At 40.2% G+C, this 23,549-nt stretch overlaps 3 protein-coding genes across 3 annotated transcripts; 1 reads left to right on the top strand and 2 right to left on the bottom strand.

Annotated features, from left to right (window-relative positions):
* Positions 1–6,198: 6,198 nt before the first annotated feature.
* Positions 6,199–8,587, bottom strand: LOC136697384 (zinc finger and SCAN domain-containing protein 5C-like). The gene is made up of 2 exons (XM_066672440.1): positions 8,233–8,587; positions 6,199–7,697 (listed from the first exon to the last, which is right to left on the bottom strand). The coding sequence occupies exons 1-2, from the start codon at positions 8,420–8,422 to the stop codon at positions 6,883–6,885; spliced, it is 1,005 nt and encodes a 334-aa protein (XP_066528537.1). The 5' UTR covers positions 8,423–8,587; the 3' UTR covers positions 6,199–6,882.
* A 7,182-nt stretch (positions 8,588–15,769) lies between these two features.
* LOC136697680 (uncharacterized) lies at positions 15,770–18,848 on the bottom strand. Its single transcript, XM_066672891.1, has 3 exons — positions 18,530–18,848; positions 17,766–17,948; positions 15,770–16,843 (listed from the first exon to the last, which is right to left on the bottom strand). The coding sequence occupies exons 1-3, from the start codon at positions 18,738–18,740 to the stop codon at positions 15,981–15,983; spliced, it is 1,257 nt and encodes a 418-aa protein (XP_066528988.1). The 5' UTR covers positions 18,741–18,848; the 3' UTR covers positions 15,770–15,980.
* Positions 18,849–19,363: 515 nt separating this feature from the next.
* On the top strand, positions 19,364–21,589 carry LOC136696020 (uncharacterized). The gene is made up of 8 exons (XM_066670092.1): positions 19,364–19,572; positions 20,146–20,195; positions 20,273–20,341; positions 20,464–20,541; positions 20,655–20,753; positions 21,038–21,094; positions 21,198–21,281; positions 21,387–21,589. The coding sequence occupies exons 1-8, from the start codon at positions 19,416–19,418 to the stop codon at positions 21,534–21,536; spliced, it is 744 nt and encodes a 247-aa protein (XP_066526189.1). The 5' UTR covers positions 19,364–19,415; the 3' UTR covers positions 21,537–21,589.
* Positions 21,590–23,549: the final 1,960 nt, after the last annotated feature.

Consider the following 23,549-nt stretch of genomic DNA (forward strand, 5'->3'; position numbering starts at 1 on the left):
ACGCCACAATCATATTGAAGTAATTATGTAAATATTATGTAAATGTTAACAGTAAAAGACTTTTAAATCGGTGAATGAATTAACATTATTATCAACCTTGAATTACTGTCTGTGATTGAGTGTGTTCACCTCTGGGTTTGTACTGGGATCATTTTTAGAATTAGAACACAGCCTTTATTTTATGCCAGTTCTGTTCACCAGCTGTGTAGTGTTTAAAGGCTGAGGCCCTGACCTTCACACTGACCTCTGTGTCTGTGTGGAGTGTTTGGTCTCTGCAGGCTCAGTATGGAGCCAGCTGCAGGGTCGTATTTTCCAAGAAAGCATTTCCCTTCTCCCTGAGCTTAGTCTCCTTTTAGACGCATGAATGATCTTCACATTTCCTCTGAATATTTCGCTGCACTGGGAGGTGCTGATAATATAGGCACTATTCCTTTTCAGCATCAGGGCATGAGGTATAAGGTTTAATTACGTAAAAAAACATATCCAGACACCTCTTCTAATCAGTGACATCAAATACTTGTCAACAAAGCCACACAAACAGCTGGCACATCTCTACAGAAAAGCACTGGCAACAGAATGGGACTCTCAAGACCCCCCCAGCATTTGGTTTTAACTTTGGAAGTGTAGAGTGGCGGAGCATCATCTGTGCTCTTGGGATGAGTTTAATTGGCATTAAGGATCCAGAACTAAGCATCCAACATCAGTACCTGCCCTCACTAATGTTCTCGAATGCAATCAGGGTGAAAAGCCTTCTGTCCTTGCAGCAAAGGAGAGGCAAATCTGACCAACTCTGTTAATCTGGCAACCCTCATAATCATTTTTGCAAGATTGCAAGCTGTTCCAAGGTGATTGAGCACATCCGTACAAGAAAAATGTGTGAAATTAAAGGCTCTCGGGGGCCCACACTGCAGTGAGAATTGCTTGCAAAGTTCTATCCCTGCATACACTGTCTTGCTACCTGAATTCAGACTGAAAGCCAGCTCCACAGTAAATAAGACTCCTTAATGCTACACTGAATTAGATGAGGCATGGTGGTGCAGCAGGTAGTGTCGCAGTCACACAGCTCCAGGGGCCTGGAGGTTGTGGGTTTGATTCCCGCTCCGGGTGACTGTCTGTGAGGAGTGTGGTGTGTTCTCCCTGTGTCTGCGTGGGTTTCCTCCAGGTGACTGTCTGTGAGGAGTGTGGTGCTCCGGTTTCCTCCCACAGTCCAAAAACACATGTTGGTAGGTGGATTGGCGACTCGAAAGTGTCCATAGGTGTGAGTGAATGTGTGTGTCTGTGTTGCCCTGTGAAGGACTGGTGCCCCCTCCAGGGTGTATTCCCGCCTTGCGCCCAAAGATTCCAGGTAGGCTCTGGACCCACCGCGACCCTGAACTGAATAAGGGTTACAGATAAAGAATGAATGAATGAATTAGATGAGGAGTATGTCATATGGATGTAGAAGTACAGGTCCAAAATGAATGCTGGTGGGTCAAAAGGGAAGCATTATTTTTGGTGTCAAATTGGGAAAGACTGAACCCAAAGGTTATGAAGTCAGTTACTTATGGAGGAGGAAGTTTCATGGTTTGAGAATGTTTTCTTCATATGGCTTTGGGTTTTTTACACAGATGGATGTCAAGGGGAATGCTGATGTGTATCAGAAACTCCTTTGGCAAGTCACAGTTCCTTCCCTGTATAAATTTATAACAGGATTCTAACCCTGACAGGACAACAAACAGCATTACAGAGTCCGTACGGTTTTAAATCTGCAGCTGAGGCCTTGTGGAGCCATTTACTGATTCCATTATTCACTAACCAGACAAATAAATTAAGACACGTAGTGCCTGGCTTAAAGTGGAGCCTGAAGGTGGAGATTGACTCTTAGAATCTAATGCTGTGGTGCTTTAATCTCAATTGGTGACAGCAAGAGCACCTTTACTTTCTTCCTCTTTGGCGTTAGGGACGTCTGATGTGTGGCTCTGCAAACTCTGGCGGCCATTTGTAAGAGTTATACCGGAAATGATTTGGGGTGAAAAATAATTTTCTATTAAAAGACAATTACACTGTGGCGAGGGGGGCTTTAGAAGGAATGCCCAAGGCTTGCCAGAGCCTGATTGAACAGGATTCATAAAACAATCTCATACTATTTGGTTGGTGGAGGATGCATGGTGTTCTAGAGTCTACACCATCAATAAAGGCTAATTGTCAATTAATAAGGCTGACCCAGCCTTAGCATGACCCCAGGCCTAGACACAGCTTCATTACACTTTTATCAATGATACAAGTGGTGTCCAGCTCTTTATGTTTGTCCTACTCTTACACACATACATTTGGGTGGTGGACCATTCCCAACACTCCAGTGACACTGACTTTGTGTTAATATGTGAGATAGCAGCTAACTTTTTTGCTGCACCGTTTGTCATCATCCTGTCCTTTGGTCACAGATCACTGCCCACAGGAAGCTTTTAGCTGGATATATTTGGTTGCTGGACCAGCACAACACACTAATACACCACCAGCATATACACCACATACAGGTCTATGTCGTTTTGTCAGTATAAACACTTGTATGGTCAGTGGTCAAATCCCAACACTGAACTGACTGAACTGGACTGATTGGAGGAATATTGTTTCGTTTCAGTGTGTACTGCACACACTATATATGGCTAAAATAACAATTAAAAAGACAATTAACTAGACTTGAACACAAATAATCCCTGTGGGAAAAGCCTTGGAAAACATGCAGATAAGATATAGAATCAACATGCCAAGACAGTCTACACAAAGGAAAAAACAGCTTGCCAAATACTTTCATGACTCCTACAGTTACGTCTCAAAGTGAGTTACAGTTTTCCCAGAAATACGTAATGTTTGTCTTCAGAATGTAAACAGTTGTTTTTTTTAAGGGTGACATATAATGTGTACAGTCACTTTTCATTGGAAACCAATGGATGAAATAACTTATCTTGATCTAGCTGCATTTCCACATGTTCTCTGAGAACGTTCAGTGCTGCATTTCAGTCCCATTGTGGAAACATTAGACTGAGTGGGTAAAGGGTGATGAACTGGTGGGGAATGTTTTTTTTTTTTGGTTTTTAAATAATTGGGATGTCCATTCTCTTGCCAAAGAAAACGGTCATTGCAGTATATTTGGTGTAGACCTCCTCTGTATTCAATGTTGTGCACTGGCTGTGTAGATCAGGCCTGGTTCTACCAGTGGAAAAGACAAACATTATCGTGGCCAATCTGGACATCAGTGCAATCACTGAGGAGCACCTACTGTATATATGAGGAAGGTACTCTGGAAACCAGTGTAAATTTAATGAACCTATTTTTCTCAAATAGACATTTAGATTAGACTTAATCTAATTCCAAACATTTGCCTAGTGGACCAGACAGTTTAATACAAGGCATTAAGGGGGGGGGGGGGGTATTGAGTTTGCCTGACGTAAACAAGAACTACCTACGTGCAGACTGACGAATTAAATGTTTACAGAGAAGGTTATCGACCAATAATGATAGCTCTACAGTCAGACCGTCCAATCAGAAGATTTTAGGCTACTTCACCACGCCCCCTTCTCACTCAAGCGAACCAATCGGAGTAGGGGAGGGCGGGACTAGTTTGTGAACGAAACTTCTCGAAGTTCTATGTAAGCGCTAGAAAAACAAAATCCCGGACATTTTTTTAAGTCAAAAAACGAGGACATGTCCGGGTAAAAGAGGACATCTGGTCACCCTAGTTAATGTTAACAACTGCCTTTCTAGCTTCAACAGCCAGACGTAGCTAAAAGAGCTAAGCTAAAATCAGAGAGGCAGGAAAATAAATGGTTTTCTCAAATACAAACCTCACACAAACATTATACTTTACCTAGTGGAACTATTCAAATCTTGCACAACCCAAATTGCTAAGCTAACTTTGAAATCAATAATAAAAAAAAAACGGCTTAGCAGACTAACATTAAAACAGACTCCTTCTGCCATACAAGGCTTCGTTTCCATGGCCTGATGCCACTCAATTAATGGTGACGTTATGAAAGACCATTCCCATTAATATAACAGCGCGTCATGAGTCTGTCAGGGGCAGGGGGGATAAATTACAAATTACAAGAAAGCCTTCATTTGAAAAAAAAAAAAAACAAACACGGCCCTAGCCACCTCATATTCCCTCGTTGCTGTCCACCAGGAATTAGAGTTGATTTATGTGATATTCATAAGGAAGGGAAAGCATTTCAAGCAGTGATTTGTTTTCTGCCTGAGTGAAGGACATTTTTATGAGGACACAGATATGAAATTCAAAGTTGATTAATCTTACGAACCACCAAAATTAAGGGTCATGGAGATGCTTCTCAAGAGATGGTGTTGTGGGGAATAGAAAACATGCCAACATTAATGAAGCATTAAGTCATTTTTACCTCTAGAAAGTGGCAAATACTATTTATAAAAGTGATTATTTATTTTTATTTTATTTTTTTAACATGGGAACATATGTCTGATTGCTCCTTTAAGGTGATATTCAGTGAAATGCAGGGGCTTTCTTTTTTTTTATTTTATTTTATTTTATTTTATTGCTATGGAAAGGTGCTTATATTTCCTTATTTCCTCAATCTTAGAACATGGCTGGTGCCTCTCAAGATAAACTGCTTGAACATCATCTTTATCACTCAGTGGATTCCTTGGAAATGATAAACACCAGAGAGAATTCACACATCCCACAAGTTACTGAACTCTATTATATTGTGGGCATGAGGAGATAAGGTTGTCCAGAAGAGTTTACAACCACACACTTTGTTCATATCTGGCATGGTTTATGGAACCCACGCAGCCTTTTACACAGTCTGCCCCTCAACCCCCACACAGCCACTGAATATACTTTACTTTTTCATATATATGACACATAAAAGGCATCTGAAGTTGAATAATGAGTTTACACAGTACATTTTCCTTTTTAAAGTTTCTCAAGGCACTTTCACCCGAGTGCCTGTCTGTGTTGTTGTAGTTCTCCCTATTCGCCTGAGCTCACACACCCTGAATCCTGGCCAATGCATTAGACCTCCAGCTTCCAACCAGGGAAACCACAACACAGACAGGCAGTCGGGGGCAGAGTGCAGTTATTCAGACTGATTCTGTAACGCACAGGCTGCACTTCTCCTGATGTGTTTGCTAAAATAAATATACTATACTTTTATTCATATTTTACACCTATGTATTAGTTAGAAAATAAAATAAAATTGCAAAGTGCACTATTAAAGGAACACTATGCAATATTTTACTTTAAAATTACAGCTTCAAAATCATTGTAATGGTACAATGACCTATAGTAGGGAGAACGGGGCCTCTGTTTTTGCTAGTCTTGGCTCAGAACTGCAGAATCTGCACTGTGTAACTTTTGAAGGAGGGTAGGAAGCCAGCCCTTCACTCCCCATTGATGTCAGTACAATGCTGTAAAAATTAATTACATTAGGGGTAGTCCCAGGAGAGAGAGAGAGAGAGAGAGAGAGAGAGAGAGATATGGTGGATTGGTGACTCGAAAGTGTCCGTAGGTGTGAGTGAATGTGTGTGTGTGTCTTTGTTGCCCTGTGAAGGACTGGCGTCCCCTCCAGGGTGTATTCCCGCCTTGCGCCCGATGATTCCAGGTAGGCTCTGGACCCCCCGCGACCCTAAATTGGATAAGCGGTTACATATATATATATATATATATATATATATATATATATATATATATATATATATTTTTTTTTTTTTTTTTTTTTTTTTTTTTTTTAACTAATTAAAAAAACTTACCTAGTGTTCCTTTAAAACCATGGAAACGTTTCAGGCATCTCATAACAGAGGCTCATCTGAGGTAGTTGTACCAAACTTCCCATTAGCATAGCTGATGCTATTTACAATTAGCTGTGTGGCACATTACATTTATTAATCATCTTGATTGCAATCTTGAGGATCACAAATGGCACAACACGGCAGAACCGTCTCTGAGCTAGAGCTGCATCTTAATCACCTGAGTCATTATTTTACCTGCCAGTTAATGAGATCCTACGAGTAAGGAATGGGGGATTTTAATGCTGTTATTATTCCTTTCTTAAGCAAATTACACATGCACAACACAACACGAGAGAGAGAGAGAGAGAGATTGAAAACTCTGCTGCCCTCTAGTGTTTCATATAGGAACTTTCGGAGATTAGTGCCTAACGTCTCAAATAAAAGTATAAAAGTTTAAGAAAAAACTACAGGTTTCTTTCTTTGTTTAATATATATATAAATTAAATTAAATCAACACATCATATACAGTGAACACACAAACACTGGCTTTCTAGTGCACAACTTCCATGTATGGGGTGAGTTTAACGTGGCGAAACAATAATAAAACATTAATCATAAATGAACCATACATTTTCCAATGTCAATAAAGTATATAAATGTAACTAATGCACTGTTCAAAAGTCAGAGGCCACCCTTCAATGAACTGACAAAACAGCTATTAACTACAGCAGACATTAACATTTCTTCATTGTTTCCACACTTATTTATCTTGCTAATTTCTTAATGCTAATCATTTTTTATTTATTTATTTATTTAATTTAAAGAGACCATTGATTCGTTTTTAATGGCCCTCCTTGACTGGAAATTAAATAAATCGATTCTCTGACTTTTCAAATCTGGATATTTACGACCCCTAACTCATCAGATCTTTCAGATACACTTCTTCTCCCAATATTTTTTCATCAACATATCAGCTGCTGCACAATTGCCTCATGTGAGTTTTACAGCAGGAGTTCAGAAATAGGAAAAACTACATTAAGCCATAAATAAAAAGGTAAAATTCCCACAGGATATATTTTCCTTCTCGAATGCAGTTAAATCAAAGTGAATTTCAAAGAAATAAAAGTTGAAACTAAACGTCTTTTATGTCGGTCGTTTCCGTTGATTTATCTCGGACAAATCTTTGATCATGTAAGAATGAGTGTGAATGTGAGACATTAACTGACTCCTTTGCACAAAACACTTCTGGCATATCGGGCAGGGGAATGGCCTTTCTCCCGTGTGAATTCTCTCGTGGTCTTTCACGTGGCTTCTCTGACCGAAGCCCTTTCCGCAGTACTGGCAGCAGTACGGTCTTTCTCTCGTGTGATTGTTTATGTGACTCTCCAGCGTCTGGGCGAGTCTGAATCGCTTGCCGCAGACGTTGCAGACGTGCCGCTCCTCGTTGGTGTGGTTCGCCATGTGTTTCTCCAGCCATAAGTAGGTTTTGAAAGGTTTGTTGCAAATCTTACAGTAAAACAGACCGTCCGTGAGCTCGTTTTGTGAAGGCAGCTCAGGCAAGGCATTAAAAAGTATGTGACATGAACGTGAGCCTGGGTCATCCTCGTCTATTTCAAAGTAATCAGAGCTTTCCTGTTCCCTCTGGGCTGCAGATGAATCAGAGCTCTCTGAGCAGGCTCGGCGGGAGTCACAAAGCTCAGCTTTAACTGGGACTGGATCCACCCCCACACTGCTGTCTTTCTCCTCTGTATCCATAGCTTTATCTTGGACACAGGAAAGTGGATCCTGGGTGAGGTCTGTGTCCATATGAGCAGTTGTGCATTGTCCAACAGTTGATGGCTGTTGTGGCTCCGTTTCTTGCTGGACAGTGCAAACCTCCAGCTTCACTTGAATCATAGGTTCGGAGGGTGGTGGCTCCTGATTGGTCTCTCGATCCTCTGCAGGACTTGGCAGTACATCTGTAGAAATAAATGAAGAGGTCAAAAGTAGCACAAATAAATGTAAGGTTTTCAACCAGAACAGCATTATGTTCTGTTATATTTTACTGTGTTAATTCCAAGTATCAACGCTGCTGTGAAGGTACAGCTTGTAAAATCTCCATGGAAATGTGTGAAATAAAATGGGACATGTGCATATGAGCTTAATGTCTCACTTTAAAACTCATCTCCATTCATCAAAATGACATACTACGACAAAATACTCAAATGCCTAATGCCTTAAAGTGACTTTGAAGAAATCCCAGCCATAGCATTGACTGCTTATTTGGAGCGTTATATGTCTGTAAAGCTCCTGCTGCTCTTTCTGGAGTAATGAAGTAATCATCCAGAACCTTTGGGATTAGTGATACTTGTGATCAAGGTCTATACCACATCAGTGCCATCAAATCTTTACAGAAACGTTCAGACATCTAGTGTAAACCTTTCTCGGGATAGTAGCAGCTGGTACTCCAGCAAAAGGAGGACAAGCAGGTGTCCAAATGGTCAAGAGTGTTACCTCGGAGTTGTCCTCCTGTGTGGCTGATGCTCACCAGCAGCATGTCCCTAAGGCGGCGGTTCTCTTTGTTTGCTCGATCTATTTCTTCTTCATATTCTGAAATGGTGTCTTTCACGACCTGGAAAATCTCCCCAGCTGCTGCTATTAAGCGCTCAGTGAAAAAGCTGTTCAGAAACTCCAGTTTAGCCATAGCGATACCGTTCAGTTCACCTGTAAATAACGTTAATTCTTTGGACTAAAATAGGCATCTACAACATTTATTCAAAACCACAAATTAATTCGTGACGCAAATGTTTCTTTAGAAAGAAATAAACTCCACCAAAAGCAATGTCAACAAGCCAGTCCAACAGGGTGAAGGACTTCCGTTTGTGCACTTCAAAATAAAAGTCCACCCTTAATGTTATCCGCCGATCACGACTTCAAAAAGCTGTTATTTGGAATTTGAAAAATAAAATGTATGTATTCCTGTGACGTGGGGAATTTAAATAATAATTATATATTATCATTTTAATTTATTGTAATTAAATAATATTTGAATATATCAATTTATGAAAAGAAAAACAAATTACTAGAGGAAAGTATCAAATCCAGGTAGTTTTCCACATCTTTTACAAAATTTCGAGGCACCTCATACCTTTACATAATACTGGTCTGGTCAAGTTACTTTAGGTGTATTCAAGATTATTTCTTTAATAATGAATTTACAATAAAGTTTAACTTAACTGAAAGATGTGATATGTGGTATGTAAACAGAACTATCACAAATATCACCCTTCAAATTTACATAACTTGTGCATCTCAACATTCCCTCAGGGGAGGCCATGTCAGAACATACCTTTGGGGGTCAATATAAATTTACATTCATTCATTATCTGTAACCCTTATCCAGTTCAGTGTCGCGGTGGGTCCAGAGCCTACCTGGAATCATTGGGCGCAAGGCGGGAATACACCCTGGAGGGGGCGCCAGTCCTTCACAGGGCAACACACACTCACATCTACGGACACTTTTGAGTCGCCAATCCACCTAGCAACATGTGTTTTTGGACTCTGGGAGGAAACCCACACAGACACAGGGAGAACATACCAACTCCTCACAGACAGTCACCCAGAGGAAATCTACGCAGACACAGGGAGAACACACCACACTCCTCTCAGACACCCGGAGCGGGAATCGAACCAACAACCTCCAAGTCCCTGGAGCTGTGTGACTACGACACTATAATTTTGACTCCCCTATAAATTTACAGTTGTTTTATTTCTTAAATTTACAGATTACATGTAACCCAGTTAAAAAATATGTTGTTTCAGAACATTGATCTTCTCACATTTTGTTGTATTTTCATTTTAATTTGTGTGCTTTTAGCTCTATATTAAGGTAAATAATAACAATATAATAATGATAATGTGTTCAATTTATATAAGCACCTTTCACAAACCAAAGGATTCTGAAGATATGAAATATGCAGAGTTCAGTAAATATTTTAAGGGCTGGACTGAGTCTGAATGCGCTGTACTATAGGATCAGAAGTTAAATACAATGGTGATAAACTAAATATGAATTAAGCCAAGCCCTGGACTAAACCCATGTAAGAATTATTCGAGGAAATTGTAATAAAATATAATACATAAAATATTTTTTTATTGTTTTCTATACTCCTAGTCCTTTTGGGCCTCAATCCAACCAAACCACTGTGCCTTGGCTGCACAAGAGCCACTTTTAGTTACCAATCAAAATGTTTAGGTTAAGCAATCAGAACACATTTTACACAACCAAAAAATAAACATATAATAATAATAACAATAATAGTAAACAAGAGAAATCACTAATAAAAAAGGCAATCTTAACAACAGTGAAAAACAGGTCTCTTTAATTAAATGTGTACAACGAACATGTTCGTGTCCAAATGAGAGCAAAAAAACAAAAAGAGATGTAAAAAATAACTTGCTCATGACCTGAATCAGTGGCAGTTTCATTTGTCACACCCTGTTACCAATTTCACAGTGAAAACATATTATACTTTATATTATATTTTATTATTATAAAACATTATATAAACATAGTGCTTTACAGGAGTTCACCGGACTTCATTTGAATGATGGTTGCGAACATGTACCTTGACGTGATTGTACTGAGTGAAGCGTTTCCCACATATTGAGCAGCTGAACGGCTTTTCACCAGTATGGATCCTTTCATGCTCTTTCAGGTGACCTTTTTGATTGAACCCCTTATTGCAAAAATTGCAACGGAAGGGCCTTAATTTCTGGTGCACAATCATATGGTTCTTCCAGGTTACACGATGTTTAAAATTCTTGCCACAGATCTCACAATGGAAAGGGTCCTTCACCGTACTGTGGCTTTCCAAGTGTGTTGCTAGCTCAAGGAAGTCATTGAAAGATGAGTTACAGTAAGGACAGGTATTGAGATCTTCCTCTTTGAAATCTTCTACACTATCAGCACTTACAGCCTGATTTCTTACTACACCCGAGTTCAGACTCCCAGAGCGGAGCTGGGCGTCACAATGCACCAGATCCACTGAGATATAGGAATTCATCTTTATAACTTCATTCTCTTTTATTTGTGAAGGCAAGCTCTGAGTACTCTTTCGGACATTAGTTGCCTGCGTGGAGGAAGAGCTGCTGTTCTGTAACTGTGGCTCCTCATCATTCTGAACAGCACAGACCTCCAGTTTCACTTGAATTACTGAAGGCTCTGGGTTCAGAGGTTGCTTTTGGGATTTCTGCTGTTCAAGAGAAGGTCTTTCTGGATGACTGCTCTGAGCATCTGAACAAAAGGAAAAAGAAAGACAAAATAGCAAAAAAAATTAGAACCACCATGGACAAGCATCAAAAACACCAAACATCTTCTAGCCATATTTTTTGGCCAAACTTGGCTGCAACCTGGTGGTGTTTATTTGATATTGTTTACTCAATTCATAAGACGCATATGACGTTGTTCCAACCGGACCTGGTTATCCACTAGAATTAATTATATATAAATTAGCAATAATTCGTTTGTTTGTTTTTTTAATTGGGGGATAATTTATGCCTTTATTCCAAACAGGTTAAGCTTATTTAATTATGTGGAAACATGGAATATTCCGTGAAATTCCAATGTAAGCAAATGGTATGTGCAGGAATACTCCTGTCAATGGCTTGGCCAACAAAGTAGTCTACAAAAGAACTCCCTACACCGTATTTTCAAATCTGCACTTTTCTGTTTTCAAAAAGAGCAATAAACTTAACATATATTAAAAATAATGGTGTAGTTGTGATTTAATAATATCACAAAGTTTCCAATAAAATAAAAGATGTATTTTTCAAATGCAGGTACTTCCTAATGTCCTGTTGCTTCTTGAATATGACTGTCCTTTAAAGCAACACTATGTAAGAATTGGTATTTTTGCCCCTGGGCTCCCCCTACACCTTCCATCCATCCATTATCTGTAACCGCTTATCCAATTCAGGGTCACGGTGGGTCCAGAGCCTACCTGGAATCATTGGGTGCAAGGTGGGAATACACCCTGGAGGGGGTGCCAGTTCTTTGCAGGGCAACACGCACTCACACCTACGGTCACTTTTGAGTTGCCAATCCACCTACCAACGCGTGTTTTTGGACTGTGGGAGGAAACCCACACGGACACGCCAACTCCTCACAGACAGTCACCCGGGAAGCAAACCCACAACCTCCAGGTCCCTGGAGCTGTGTGACTGCAACACTACCTGTAAATACACCTGCAGAGTGTTATTTACTTTTCCAGCACGGTCTTGAAAGCTTAGAGTAGCAATGACATAGATGTTGATCTCCCTATTACAATTCACTACATGATCGCAATGATTTGAAGCTGTCATTTTGAGATAAAGATGTTACATAGTGGGCGGCACGGTGGCGCAGCAGGTAGTGTCACACAGCTCCAGGGGCCTGGAGGTTGTGGGTTCGATTCCCGCTGCAGGTGACTGTCTGTGAGGAGTTGGTGTGTTCTCAAGGTGTCCGCGTGGGTTTCCTCCCACAGTCCAAAAACACATGTTGCAGGTGGATTGGCGACTTGAAAGTGTCTGTAGGTGTGAATGTGTGTGTGTCTGTGTTGCCCTGTAAAGGACTGGCGTCCCCTCCAGGGTGTATTCCCGCCTTGCGCCCGATGATTCCAGGTAGGCTCTGGACCCCCCGCGACCCTAAATTGGATAAGCGGTTACAGATAATGAATGGATGGATGTTACATAGTATAGCTTTAAACGGTTTTTTTTTTTTTTTTTTTCATTTTAAAGGCTGTATTCAACAGCAAGGCATTTATTGTTCACGTATACAGTGAAATACACAAAAAAGCGTACAATGACTTTACCGCAATATGTTACTAACATATCACAAGTAAATAAAAGTGTACCCTACAATGTGACGTCATAATTGTTTCCGCAAAGCAGAACCGCAGCACCGACAGCTTCAAACAAACAAACAAAAAGCATGTTTCGTATTTTATAGTTTAATTGTACTATAAGAAAATAAATAAAATAATTCGCGTAGCGTACGTTTAATATTTAATGAATTTAACCCACTGTTTTTTCCGGTTGGTGTAACATTACAATTACTAAAGAGCACTGCCGCTATTCTGAGGTAAATATGTAAAATAAGACAAAAACAACACTCTAACCGTAGTCTCCAAAACACTACATTTCACCTGTTCCATTTTCGAGCCTGGTTTCTTCCAGAACTCTCCTTAGGACGTAAATTTCCTCTTTGGCCCGTTTTATTTCTTCCTGTTGTTCTAAAACGATATCCTGGACAGCGTGAAATATTTCTTCAGCCACGACGATGAAGCGCTCCCTCAGAAATAAATTAAACGCGTCTAATTTGGTCATTTTTCACCGTGTGTGCTTTAACTCTCAGGCAGACTCCGCCTTCCCTTCTCTCTACTCTCGTTTGTAAACATGGCGCTGTCATTCTGAGGACATTCACAGGAGAACGAGTGCCTCCCAGCGGCGGGAGTGTGTTTCCCGCCTCAAAAAGGATACTACACCCACGTCCCTATGTTTCTGCTTTGTTTTAGCTCTTGTGTAGGGTGACCAGATCTGAGATGGTGAAAAAGAAGACACGACTCCAGGGTGAGGGGGGCCGGTGTTGTGCCGAAAACAGACTCCCCGCCAGAATCCGACTCCCCTTTGCGTGCACGCGCCTGGCGCAGCAGTATATGGGCGTAAAGCGCAAATTAGAGTCGATTTTTTTCTGTTTATGCTTGATTTTTTTCCATTCATTGGGATATTTCATTGAACAATCTGACGTCCTTATTTTAAATAGTTTTTATATCTTTTAAGATCTTACCAAACGAATTGGCACAATTGGTACCGCACGGTGGTGCAGCAGGTAGTGTCGCAGTCACACAGCTACAGGGACCTTGAGTTTGTGGGTTCGATTCCCGCTCCGGGTGACTGTCTGTGAGGAGTGTGGTGTGCTGTCCGCGTGGGTTTCCTCCGGGTACTCCGGTTTCCTCCCACAGTCCAAAAACACACGTTGGTAGGTGGATTGGCGACTCAAAAGTGTCCATAGGACCCACCGTGACCCCGAATTGGATAAGCAGTTACAGATCAATGGATGGACTCCGGGGGGTGAAGACTGACCAATTAAATGTTTACAGAGAAGGTTGGTTGTCGACCAATAACGGTAGCGCTACAGTCAGACCGTCCAATCAGAAGATTTTAGGCTACTTTACCACGCCCCCTTCTCACTCAAGCGAACCAATCGGAGTACGGGAGGGCGGGACTAGTTTGTGAACGAAACGCTTCTCAAAATTCTGAGCTCTCTAGAAAAACAAAATCCCGGACGTTTGTGAAATTCCGCCCAGACTTTTTTTTAAGTCTAAAAAAGAGGACATGTAAAAGAGGACGTCTGGTCACCCTACCCTTGTGTTATATTCTGAAATTCACTAATACGCAAGACTTTTTTTTAAATTTGCAATGTCTTGCTTAAATTTCATTACTATTTTTAAGCAGATTTTTAGAGCATTTTTATTGTTCGTCATAACACAACAAACAATACTGAAACAGGTGTCAATCAGCCATAACAAAACATTTATTCATTCATTGTCTGTAACCGCTTACCTAGTTCAGGGTCTTGGTGTGTCCAGAACCTACCTGGAATCACTGGGTGCAAGGCAGGATCATACCCTGGAGGGGGCACCAGTCCATCACAGGGCAACACACACACACACACACACACCTATGGACATTCTGAGTCATCAATCCACGTACTAATGCATGTTTTTTGGCCGTGGGAGGAAACCAGAACACCCAGAGGAAAGCAGACACAGAGAGAACACACCACACTCCTCACAGACAGTCACCCGGAGGAAACCCACACAGACACAGGGAGAACACACCACACTCCTCATAGACAGTCACCCGGAGCGGGAAGCGAGGTTGTGGGTTTGATTCCCGCTCCGGGTGACTGTCTGTGAGGAGTTGGTGTGTTCTCCCTGTGTCTGTGTGGGTTTCCTCCGGTTTCCACCCACAGTCCAAAAACACACGTTGGTAGGTGGATCGGCGACTCGAAAGTGTCCGTAGGTGTGAATGTGTGTGTGTGTCTGTGTTGCCCTGTGAAGGACTCAGGGTGTATTCCCGCCTTGCGCCCAATGATTCCAGGAAGGCTCTGGAACCACCACGACCCTGAACTGGATAAGGGTTACAGATAATGAATGAATGTCTATTTTGTTCAACTCCACATACCAAATATGTTCACTGTTTAGTTTTATGTCCACTGAACTGATTCAAGTGGATGAGACACAGCAGCGCTGCTTGATTATTTAAACCCTGTCCACTCTATCAGAAACAGCTACGTTGTTCATCTTCATCCAACTGATCTGTGTATATACCAATCAACCAAAACATTAAGATGACTTCTGTGTTTCTGCATTTATTAGAAACAAACTGAAACATGGACTCCAAACCAACTACCAATCCCATGTAGTTATATTTATCACTGTAGCATGTTACTTTCGTGCCATCTGAAGGACAGAAGGACACAATTTTAAAACTGATGTCAAGCCTTAACCTAAATGGACTGGTATTCCTCTGGATCTCCTGAATCATTTCACAATATTAAGACCAAACTCCTTTGCAATTTTACACTGAAAAATATTGTTTGAACTCTTATTCTGTCCATTCCAACATTTCTGGAGTGTGCTGCAGGTATAAAATTCTGTGATTATATGAACATAAACACAATGAAGATGGGATCTTTGTACACGTGTCAGCTAAATGAAGTTTCAGGATAATTAAAAATCACAGATTCTTGTTCTTGTTGCATTTTACAAATTGTTTCAGCTTTTTTCTAAAGAGCAGCAAAAGTATAGGACCCCGTCACATCAAACCACTGAATAATTTACATCTCAATGGAAGGGCAACAACTGAGATGATAAATCATCTACAAAAATGTGACATAAGGTAGTAAATTAGGATGAATCAGTGCTTAAATATATTTATTTAGGAATGATTTTACAAGGCTTTCTTGGAAATCTATAAAAACTATTTATATTAATTTATGATTAGCTCATATATAAAAAAAGAAAACGATAAATAAAATATTTTACACACATTCAGAATTATTTTCAGAACTGTAGATGATACAGCAACTTATAAATATAAAGTAATAAGCTTTTTAAGTCCCAATTTTGAGAAGAAAGTTTTCCAAAGGAAAATGTTCCAAAGAAATTTCTTGAGAAACTGAGACTACACCATCTTTGTCAACTGCAGATTTATATTATTCATTTCTTAATGACGGAAGCCAGCTGACCACGGTGGTGATTTTGAATATGCACTTTGACTTGATTTGTCCAAATGAAACACATTCCACACGCGGAGCAGCTGTAGCGCTTATCTCCTGTGTGTATTCTCTCGTGGTCTTTCAAATGGCTCTTCTTCTTGTACCTTTTTCTACAGTAACTGCACTGAAAGGGTCTGTCTGGGTTATGAGTTCTGAGGTGGAGGCTGAGCTTGTGTGAACCACTGTAGTTTTTTCCACACAGGTTACAGCAATACAGCTTTTCTAATTGACATGTGACCATGTGTCTCCTCAATACCAAGGAATTTCTAAAAGGCTTACCACATTGGTCACAGTTAAACACTTTCTCAGTTAAGTGGCCTGGGGAGTGTGCTGCAGCGTTGGGTAGGTCTTCACACACTTGATTAAAATTAGGACTGGGCCAGAGGCCAGAATCATATTCAATGGGACCGAGGTGATTTCCAATTTGGATTAGAGCTGTGGATGAGTGTTGCACTTCAGAGGGCTCTGACTTGATCGGGGTAAATTTCCCATGTTCAGCAATCCCACTTTTTCTCTCCGTGTCCACAGCATTAAACAAAATGTACTGTGTGGGCTTAAGAACTGGAGCCTGTTTTTCAGTGTCCAACTGTTCTTTTTTCCCCTCTATGTCCAAAGCATTACCCAGAATGTTCCGAGTTGCCCTCTGGGCATGGGCATGTTTTTCTGTGCTCATCTGACTTTGAGGCCCTTTTTCTTCATTTATGGTTGCAAGCTCAAGCTTCACTTTTACTAGTGAAATTTCTGGGTCTTGAGCTTCATGGCTGATGCTTTGCTGTGTTCCGTCTCTTTGGCTTGTCAATGTGTCTGAAGGGAACATGTGGATAGACAAAATAATAGAAACATGAAATTAAAAACAATGCTGTAGTCTGTAGAAAGCAATAAGCAAAACAAATTATTTAAACAGAATTTAAAACTAGTTTTCATAGTGTGAATAAACATATGCTCAAATACACCATTCATTATCTGTAACCCTTATCCAGTTCAGGGTTGCAGTGGGTCCAGAGCCTACCTGGAATCATTGGGCGCAAGGTGGGAATACACCCTGGAGGGGGTGCCAGTCCTTCACAGGGCAACACAGACACACACATTCACTCACACCTACCAACGTGTTTTTGGACTGTAGGAGGAAACCCACACAGACACAGGGAAAACACACCACACTCCTCACAGACAGTCACCAGAAGGAAACCCACACAGACACAGGGAGAAAACACCACAGACAGTCACCCGGAGCGGGAATCGAACCCACAACCCCTGTAGCTGTGTGACTGCGACACTACCTGCTGCGCCACTGTTACCCCATTACACCAACAGCTTCTAAGAAGATAATCTTAAACATTTTCACTTTCTGAAAACTGCTTTCTTCTCATTTCAAATCACAGGATTTTTTTTATTTAATCGGCTCTGCTTATTTATTTTGTGTGTATATATATATATATATATCTTTAAGCCACAATATAAATTTCCTCACAATAGCACATTATTTAGTTTGTCAACTAAAACTGTATATTTTTTGGGCCCGTTTTTCCAAGACCTACAACAAGCAATACTTACAATTAAACACACAAGTCCTGTGTGATTCTGTCTATGCTGTGTAAGATATGACACGTCACCACATGTTTCTCGACAAAGAGGACACACATAGGGGACTTGTATTTTCATTTGCCATAAGATACCTACTTGGGCCACAAACAATGAAACTGACAAACACCTATAACTTACTCACCACAGGCACTCTTTGCACAAGAAGAAATGCTTGAAGATGCATCTTTCATCTGAAATTGTAGGTCTGTTTCTTGCTGTACAGTAGCAAGCTCCAATTTGAGCTGGAACACTGAGGGATCTGAGTCTGGTGGTCTGTTGGAGTCTTGTTTAACTGGAGCAGCTTCAGCAGGACTGGGTGGAGCATCTTAAGATGAACATAAAATAAGGTATGAGTAAGGATTTAAAAAAAAAAAAAAAAAAAAAAAGGTACACCAATATTTCGACCAATCAATTCAGAAATTAATACTAATGACAATCTGGTCCTGATGTGCTAGAGGACTGATTATTTATTCCTGAAATCTATACCATAATATGACTTTAGCAATACATTGCATTCCTCAACTACACTGCGGTTGTGTCCGCCATATTTTACACGCAGCACAATATTCTGACTTTATTCTCGGAATTATTCTGACTTTTTTCTCAGAAACATTCCGACTTAATTCTCAGAATTCTGACTTCATTCTCAGATTTTTTTTTAAACGCCGTCGTCCTAAAACTCAGTCTTAGAACTCATATAACAACAGTTTGCTAGTTTTTTTTCCTTAGGGTTAACATTATCCTGTAAACCTCAAGTCAAAATCTCAAGTCAAGGATCTTCTTAGGCTTCGCGCAAAAAGCTTTCACAAAGTTGCGAAGAGTCCTAAAGCATTCAGTTAAAAATTAAAGTCAGCATTTATATTCAATCTATACGTTCATGAAACTTTCAGGTTTGCAGTTAACCACCGTTAATTGTAGTTGTTGTTGTTTGTCTGTCGCCGTCAGCACAAAGGCGAATCTCGCTTAGGAGTCCTTTCAAGCGGCGGTTCTCTTGCTTAGTTTGCTCCATCTCCTCCTGATACTCGGAAACTGTGTCTTTAACCACTTCAAATATCTCTCCAGCGAACGACATGAACCGCTCAATAAGGAACGAGTTGAAGGACTCCATTTTAGCCATTTTAGGAGACGGGAAGATGTAAATAGTAGCGAATAAAGTTAGTCAGTGTTCATAAAGCGGTTCTCTTCCTCAGTGAGTTTTAAACGGAGGTGGGGCAAGTTTCAGACACATACTGCCATCTACTGGTATTGTACAGCGGCGCTGTAGGTCCACTGCGTTGGTAAAAACACCCAGATACATAAAAAAAATACCTAAAAATAGATTCGGAGAATAACAAAAACAACAAAGTTGGACTATTTCACAGCTTACATTAAAAATAATTCAGAATAGTTCGGTAAATACAGTCCAAAAAAATCAGAAAAAAATCTGAATCATCCAGAGAACGTCAGAATATTTAATTGCAAGTAGATTAATACAGACACATTTTAATAAGACATATTCCGAATTTATTCTCGGAATTCTTCTGTATTCTTATTCGATATTTAGGCTTCAATTTCTGAATCTATTTTGATCAAAGCAGTGGCCTAAAACACGGCCGTATCGGACACATTTTGAGTGTAAACAGGTTGGGACTCAGACTTCATCTCTCAGGCCGAAGGAAGCTGTAGTAGAACCTTGGTGTGTTCCATTTGGTGTGTACTTTTAAAGTTAATATTATTTAAATTTCAGTCGTTCACCGACTTTCTCAGAGACAGACGCACACTGTTCTACTCTCGAGACTCTGCGCTTTCTAAGATGGACTTTCCACTTTTTCCTCGTGGGCTCAGTCTGCGTCCAGTGCTGTACTTCACTGGATTCACCACTGCAGCTGTAACTGCCTGTGCTTTTCTTCACAGGAGGCTCAGATCGAAGCGGCTAGCTGAAGTTGTTCTGAAAACGGACCACTTGGAGGGTAAGTATATTTTCTCCCAAAACTAAGTAATTATACTTAGCAAAATACTTTTAAAATGACAGCTCCCTGTGGGCTTGTGTCTTGTTTAACCATTTGATAGCGTTAGTGTGATTACGGAGCTGTAATGGCGCGCATCGACCAGTTAGCGGCACTGCTAACCTCTTGAATGCAATTTTCCGAGGGTTTGTTGGACTTCTAAAGTCAAAAGTAGATGCGGCTGTGGACTAAATAATTTATCATATTTTGTTTAGTGTTTTATTGCTTCAAAATGTCAAAACATTATGTGTTTTAGCATTTTAGTTATTTGTTGTCATGGCAACGCGACGCCCTGTGATTGGAGTACGTGTCGATACCCAGATATCCAGTGTCGACTCTTCGAATCAGTTCAAATGCTTTGGCAATGGTGTAGTCTTCTTAGTCTTCTCTCTCTCTCTCTCTCTCTCTCTCTCTCTCTCTCGGTATATATATATAGATAGATAGATTACACAGAACCTGAAATGCTACAATTTACATGTTGCTAGTTCATGTTGTAATGATGAACGTGTTTATTCTGTTGTTTTAATCTGACCACAGAACTACAGGAGCTGGCTGTTACTTTGCCAGTGGCTGAACAAAGCTATGAGGTAAAATCACATTACAAACCATTCATAGATTTCAGACAACATAGTACTAGTTGCTCTGAATATATTTTCGTATTCAGGACCTCATTGCACCAGATGCCCAGGGGCCCTCCAGCCGGCTGTGGATCATACCACGATTGACACTGAAGGTGAGAAATACAGCCTGTCCGCTGTTAAGACAAAATTATTATTCTTTAGTTTCTCAAGCTTTTAATCAGAAGTCTTCTGGTTGTCCATAAAGTTTTGATTTTTCTTTGTTCTGGTCCAACAGGAGAGCTGTGGGTATGTTCTGCGTGTCCACAGGATGCAGGCCACAACTATCTCTCAGAGGTTTACTAATGGTGAAAAGGTTTGTACTTATTTATGGATTAAGAGTGGACATCTAAGAACAGAGTGATAATACCATAGTTATTATTCTTTCTCCATGGGTCATTACTGTTCATTACCTCTCAATGTTCACAGCAAGTGGAGGTGACAATGCAGCACAAGTCTGTGTATAGAGGCCTGGAAAGTGAACATTGGTGGGTGCTCACCAATGACTTCTACCACCTGTTTCCAGAGGTAATGTTATAGAAATGAATGGAAAGTGTTTTTACGATGTTCATCAGTTTGTCAATGCTTTTATAGTTTAAAGATAATAACTCATGACTTGATAAACTTTCTTTAATGGCTTTACATCTGCTTAATAAATAAAGCATTGTTTTCTAGGTCTGTGTGCTAGTGCTAGCTTTGTGCTAATCAAACAGCTGAATGGAAAATTAGCTGTCTGCTAACCTCAGCAGCACTGAGGAAAATCTGTCTATTGTTTGTGCAGTGTGAAAATAGAAGGTCTATCTCTTTTTCAGGACTCACAGCTCCCTCCCCTGTACTTTGCCACTGTGAAGGCTGTGGCCTACATCAAGGTAAAGCTAGTACCAGTTTCAATAGTGGAGCTTTTCACCAAACTGATCAGTGGCAAAATGATTGTGGAGTAATTGTGATGAAACACTTCTTCTGCTCTTTCAGTGCGTTGGACGCCAGATTTCTGTGCTGACTGCCAACCTCAGCACAGAGTCGAGCATCACCTCTGTGACCCGCTCACAGTTTCTTGTAAGAGTTTCCTGATGATGTACTCTCACTAAATAAGCAATTACTCTTGACATTCTGACTTCCTGTACCTTATTTATTCATTGTTTTTCTGTGTGTTTTTTCCAGCAAACCAAAGTGTCCAAGACGTACAGAGGAGTCACTACTGAGGATGGGTGCTTTCATTCTTCTGAGTCCAGCAGCACCCATATCCTTGAGACTCCAGTGGTTCCACAGCTAGCTTCCAGACCTCTTGGACCACCACCTGGGTTCCACTGAACCACATTTTTACTATATCCTTTAATGCATCTTTCATTATACTTACTTTTTAGTTAGTGTATAGTGTAGCATACAGTTTACTCTGTGACAGCTGTTCTTATTCTGCTTTAGTCATTTTACTTGTAAACAACTGTTATTTTACATGTTTATTAAAATGTGTTTTTTTTTTACAGGTGTCACAGACATTCCACCATCATCTCTCTCTCTCTCTCTCTCTCTCTCTCTCTCTCTCTCTCTCTCTCTCTTTCCCTCTCTGTCTCTCTCTCTCTCTCTCTCTTTCCCTCTCTGTCTCTCTCTCTCTCTCTCACTCCCTCTCTCTTTCTCTCACTCCCTCTCTCTCTCTCTACTCTCTACTCTCTACTCTCTACTCTCTACTCTCTACTCTCTAACTCTGCTTTTAAAATACTATTTGGTTAGTCTTCAGGATTCTGAAAAAGTAATAAGTAAAAAACCTAAATTACATTAGAAATTAAATTACATAAGCTACATTAGACTCTGATAAACTAGACCTACCAAATAGGAAGTGATTTTATTGTACTGCTTTAAAGTAATTAAAAGCCAAATATAATTTAATAATTAACAGGTTTTTAGCACATTATAAAATTGTAGTTTCTAGTAAGTAGTTCACAAAACTCGTAGAAACCATTGTTCATTTGTTTTCTCCATTGACTATTGGTGGATTTAGTAGATTTACAATTAAAGACTTTTGCTTTGCACACTGTTAGCCCCCTTTTACCCTGTACTTCAATGGGCAGGACCCCACAGGATGACCACATTATCAGGTATTATTCTCAGAGCTGCGAGGACATTGATGTGGTGGTGGTGTGTTAGTGTGTGTTTCACTGGTATGAGTGGATCAGACATAGCAGTGCTGCTGGAGTTTTCAAAACGTACCCAGGCATTGTTCACAGTTTGTGTTAGTGATCCTCTGGTCTTTTGGTCACGGGAGGCTGTTGGTTAATAAACTGTTCCCAGTCCAGCAGTGACACTGAGGGGTTTAAAATCTCAAGAAGCACGGCTGTGTCTGAGCCACTCACCACTACCATGACCACACACACTGTCCTGGGGGGATCCTGACCTTTGACCAACAGGTTGAAAAATGGCTAGGTATGCAGGACAACATCCTGTGGGGTTTAAAAACTACAGTGGCACTGCTATGTCCACTCATACCAGCACATCACATACTATCAGACCACCACCAAGTCAGTGAGAACGACCCATCACATGTAATATCTGGTGTGGGGTTTTACACTGGGAAGTCCCAGACACTAAAGAACATGGAGTGGAGCAACACGACTGCAGTCTGTGTGTGTAGAACTACAGAATGCACATATACAGCCAGTGAAAGTGGGCAAACAAAGTATGCAGAGCAACAAGTGGATTATATTCTGTAGTTGTAGAACTACAACGGGCACCCATGTGGTCAGTGGAGCTGCTCAAATGGACAATGAGTGTAAACCTAGAGATAATTTTAATGTAAAAGCTGATTGTAGTATATTAGTTTGCAAAAAGTATGTTGAAGTGATTAAATTTCTGTGTTTTAAGTAATTGACAGCCAATAGAAATAAACAATAATAATAATAATAATAATAATTAAGCACTTTTGATATCACAAGCAGATTAACAGCACTTATTAGGTTATATATTGCTATGCATAAATTATTCAAAAACATGTTTAACTTTAACAGTAGCTTCATTAATTAGGTTAGTAGATGAATCCTCTATATAATCCAATGTGCAGTAACAAAAATAAATCTCCTGGTTAAAGTATTAAATAAAACCTTTATAAACTCAGTATCTTGTCTGTCTTTCATTTACCAGTGTGCTCTTTACTTGTTAGCGTTATGATCATGTTATATTAGTTAAATACAGATCAAGAGAATGAACAAATCACATATTTAATTTACAAGAAGTACCACCTTTTCTGGAAATGAGGTTTATTTCATTCATTACAGAAGTTTTTTGCGAGACACACTACATGTCAGTTACGATTGTATGTTGTGTGAAATTGTG

Source organism: Hoplias malabaricus, chromosome 5 (genome assembly GCF_029633855.1).
Source record: "Hoplias malabaricus isolate fHopMal1 chromosome 5, fHopMal1.hap1, whole genome shotgun sequence".
Classification (NCBI taxonomy): domain Eukaryota; kingdom Metazoa; phylum Chordata; class Actinopteri; order Characiformes; family Erythrinidae; genus Hoplias; species Hoplias malabaricus.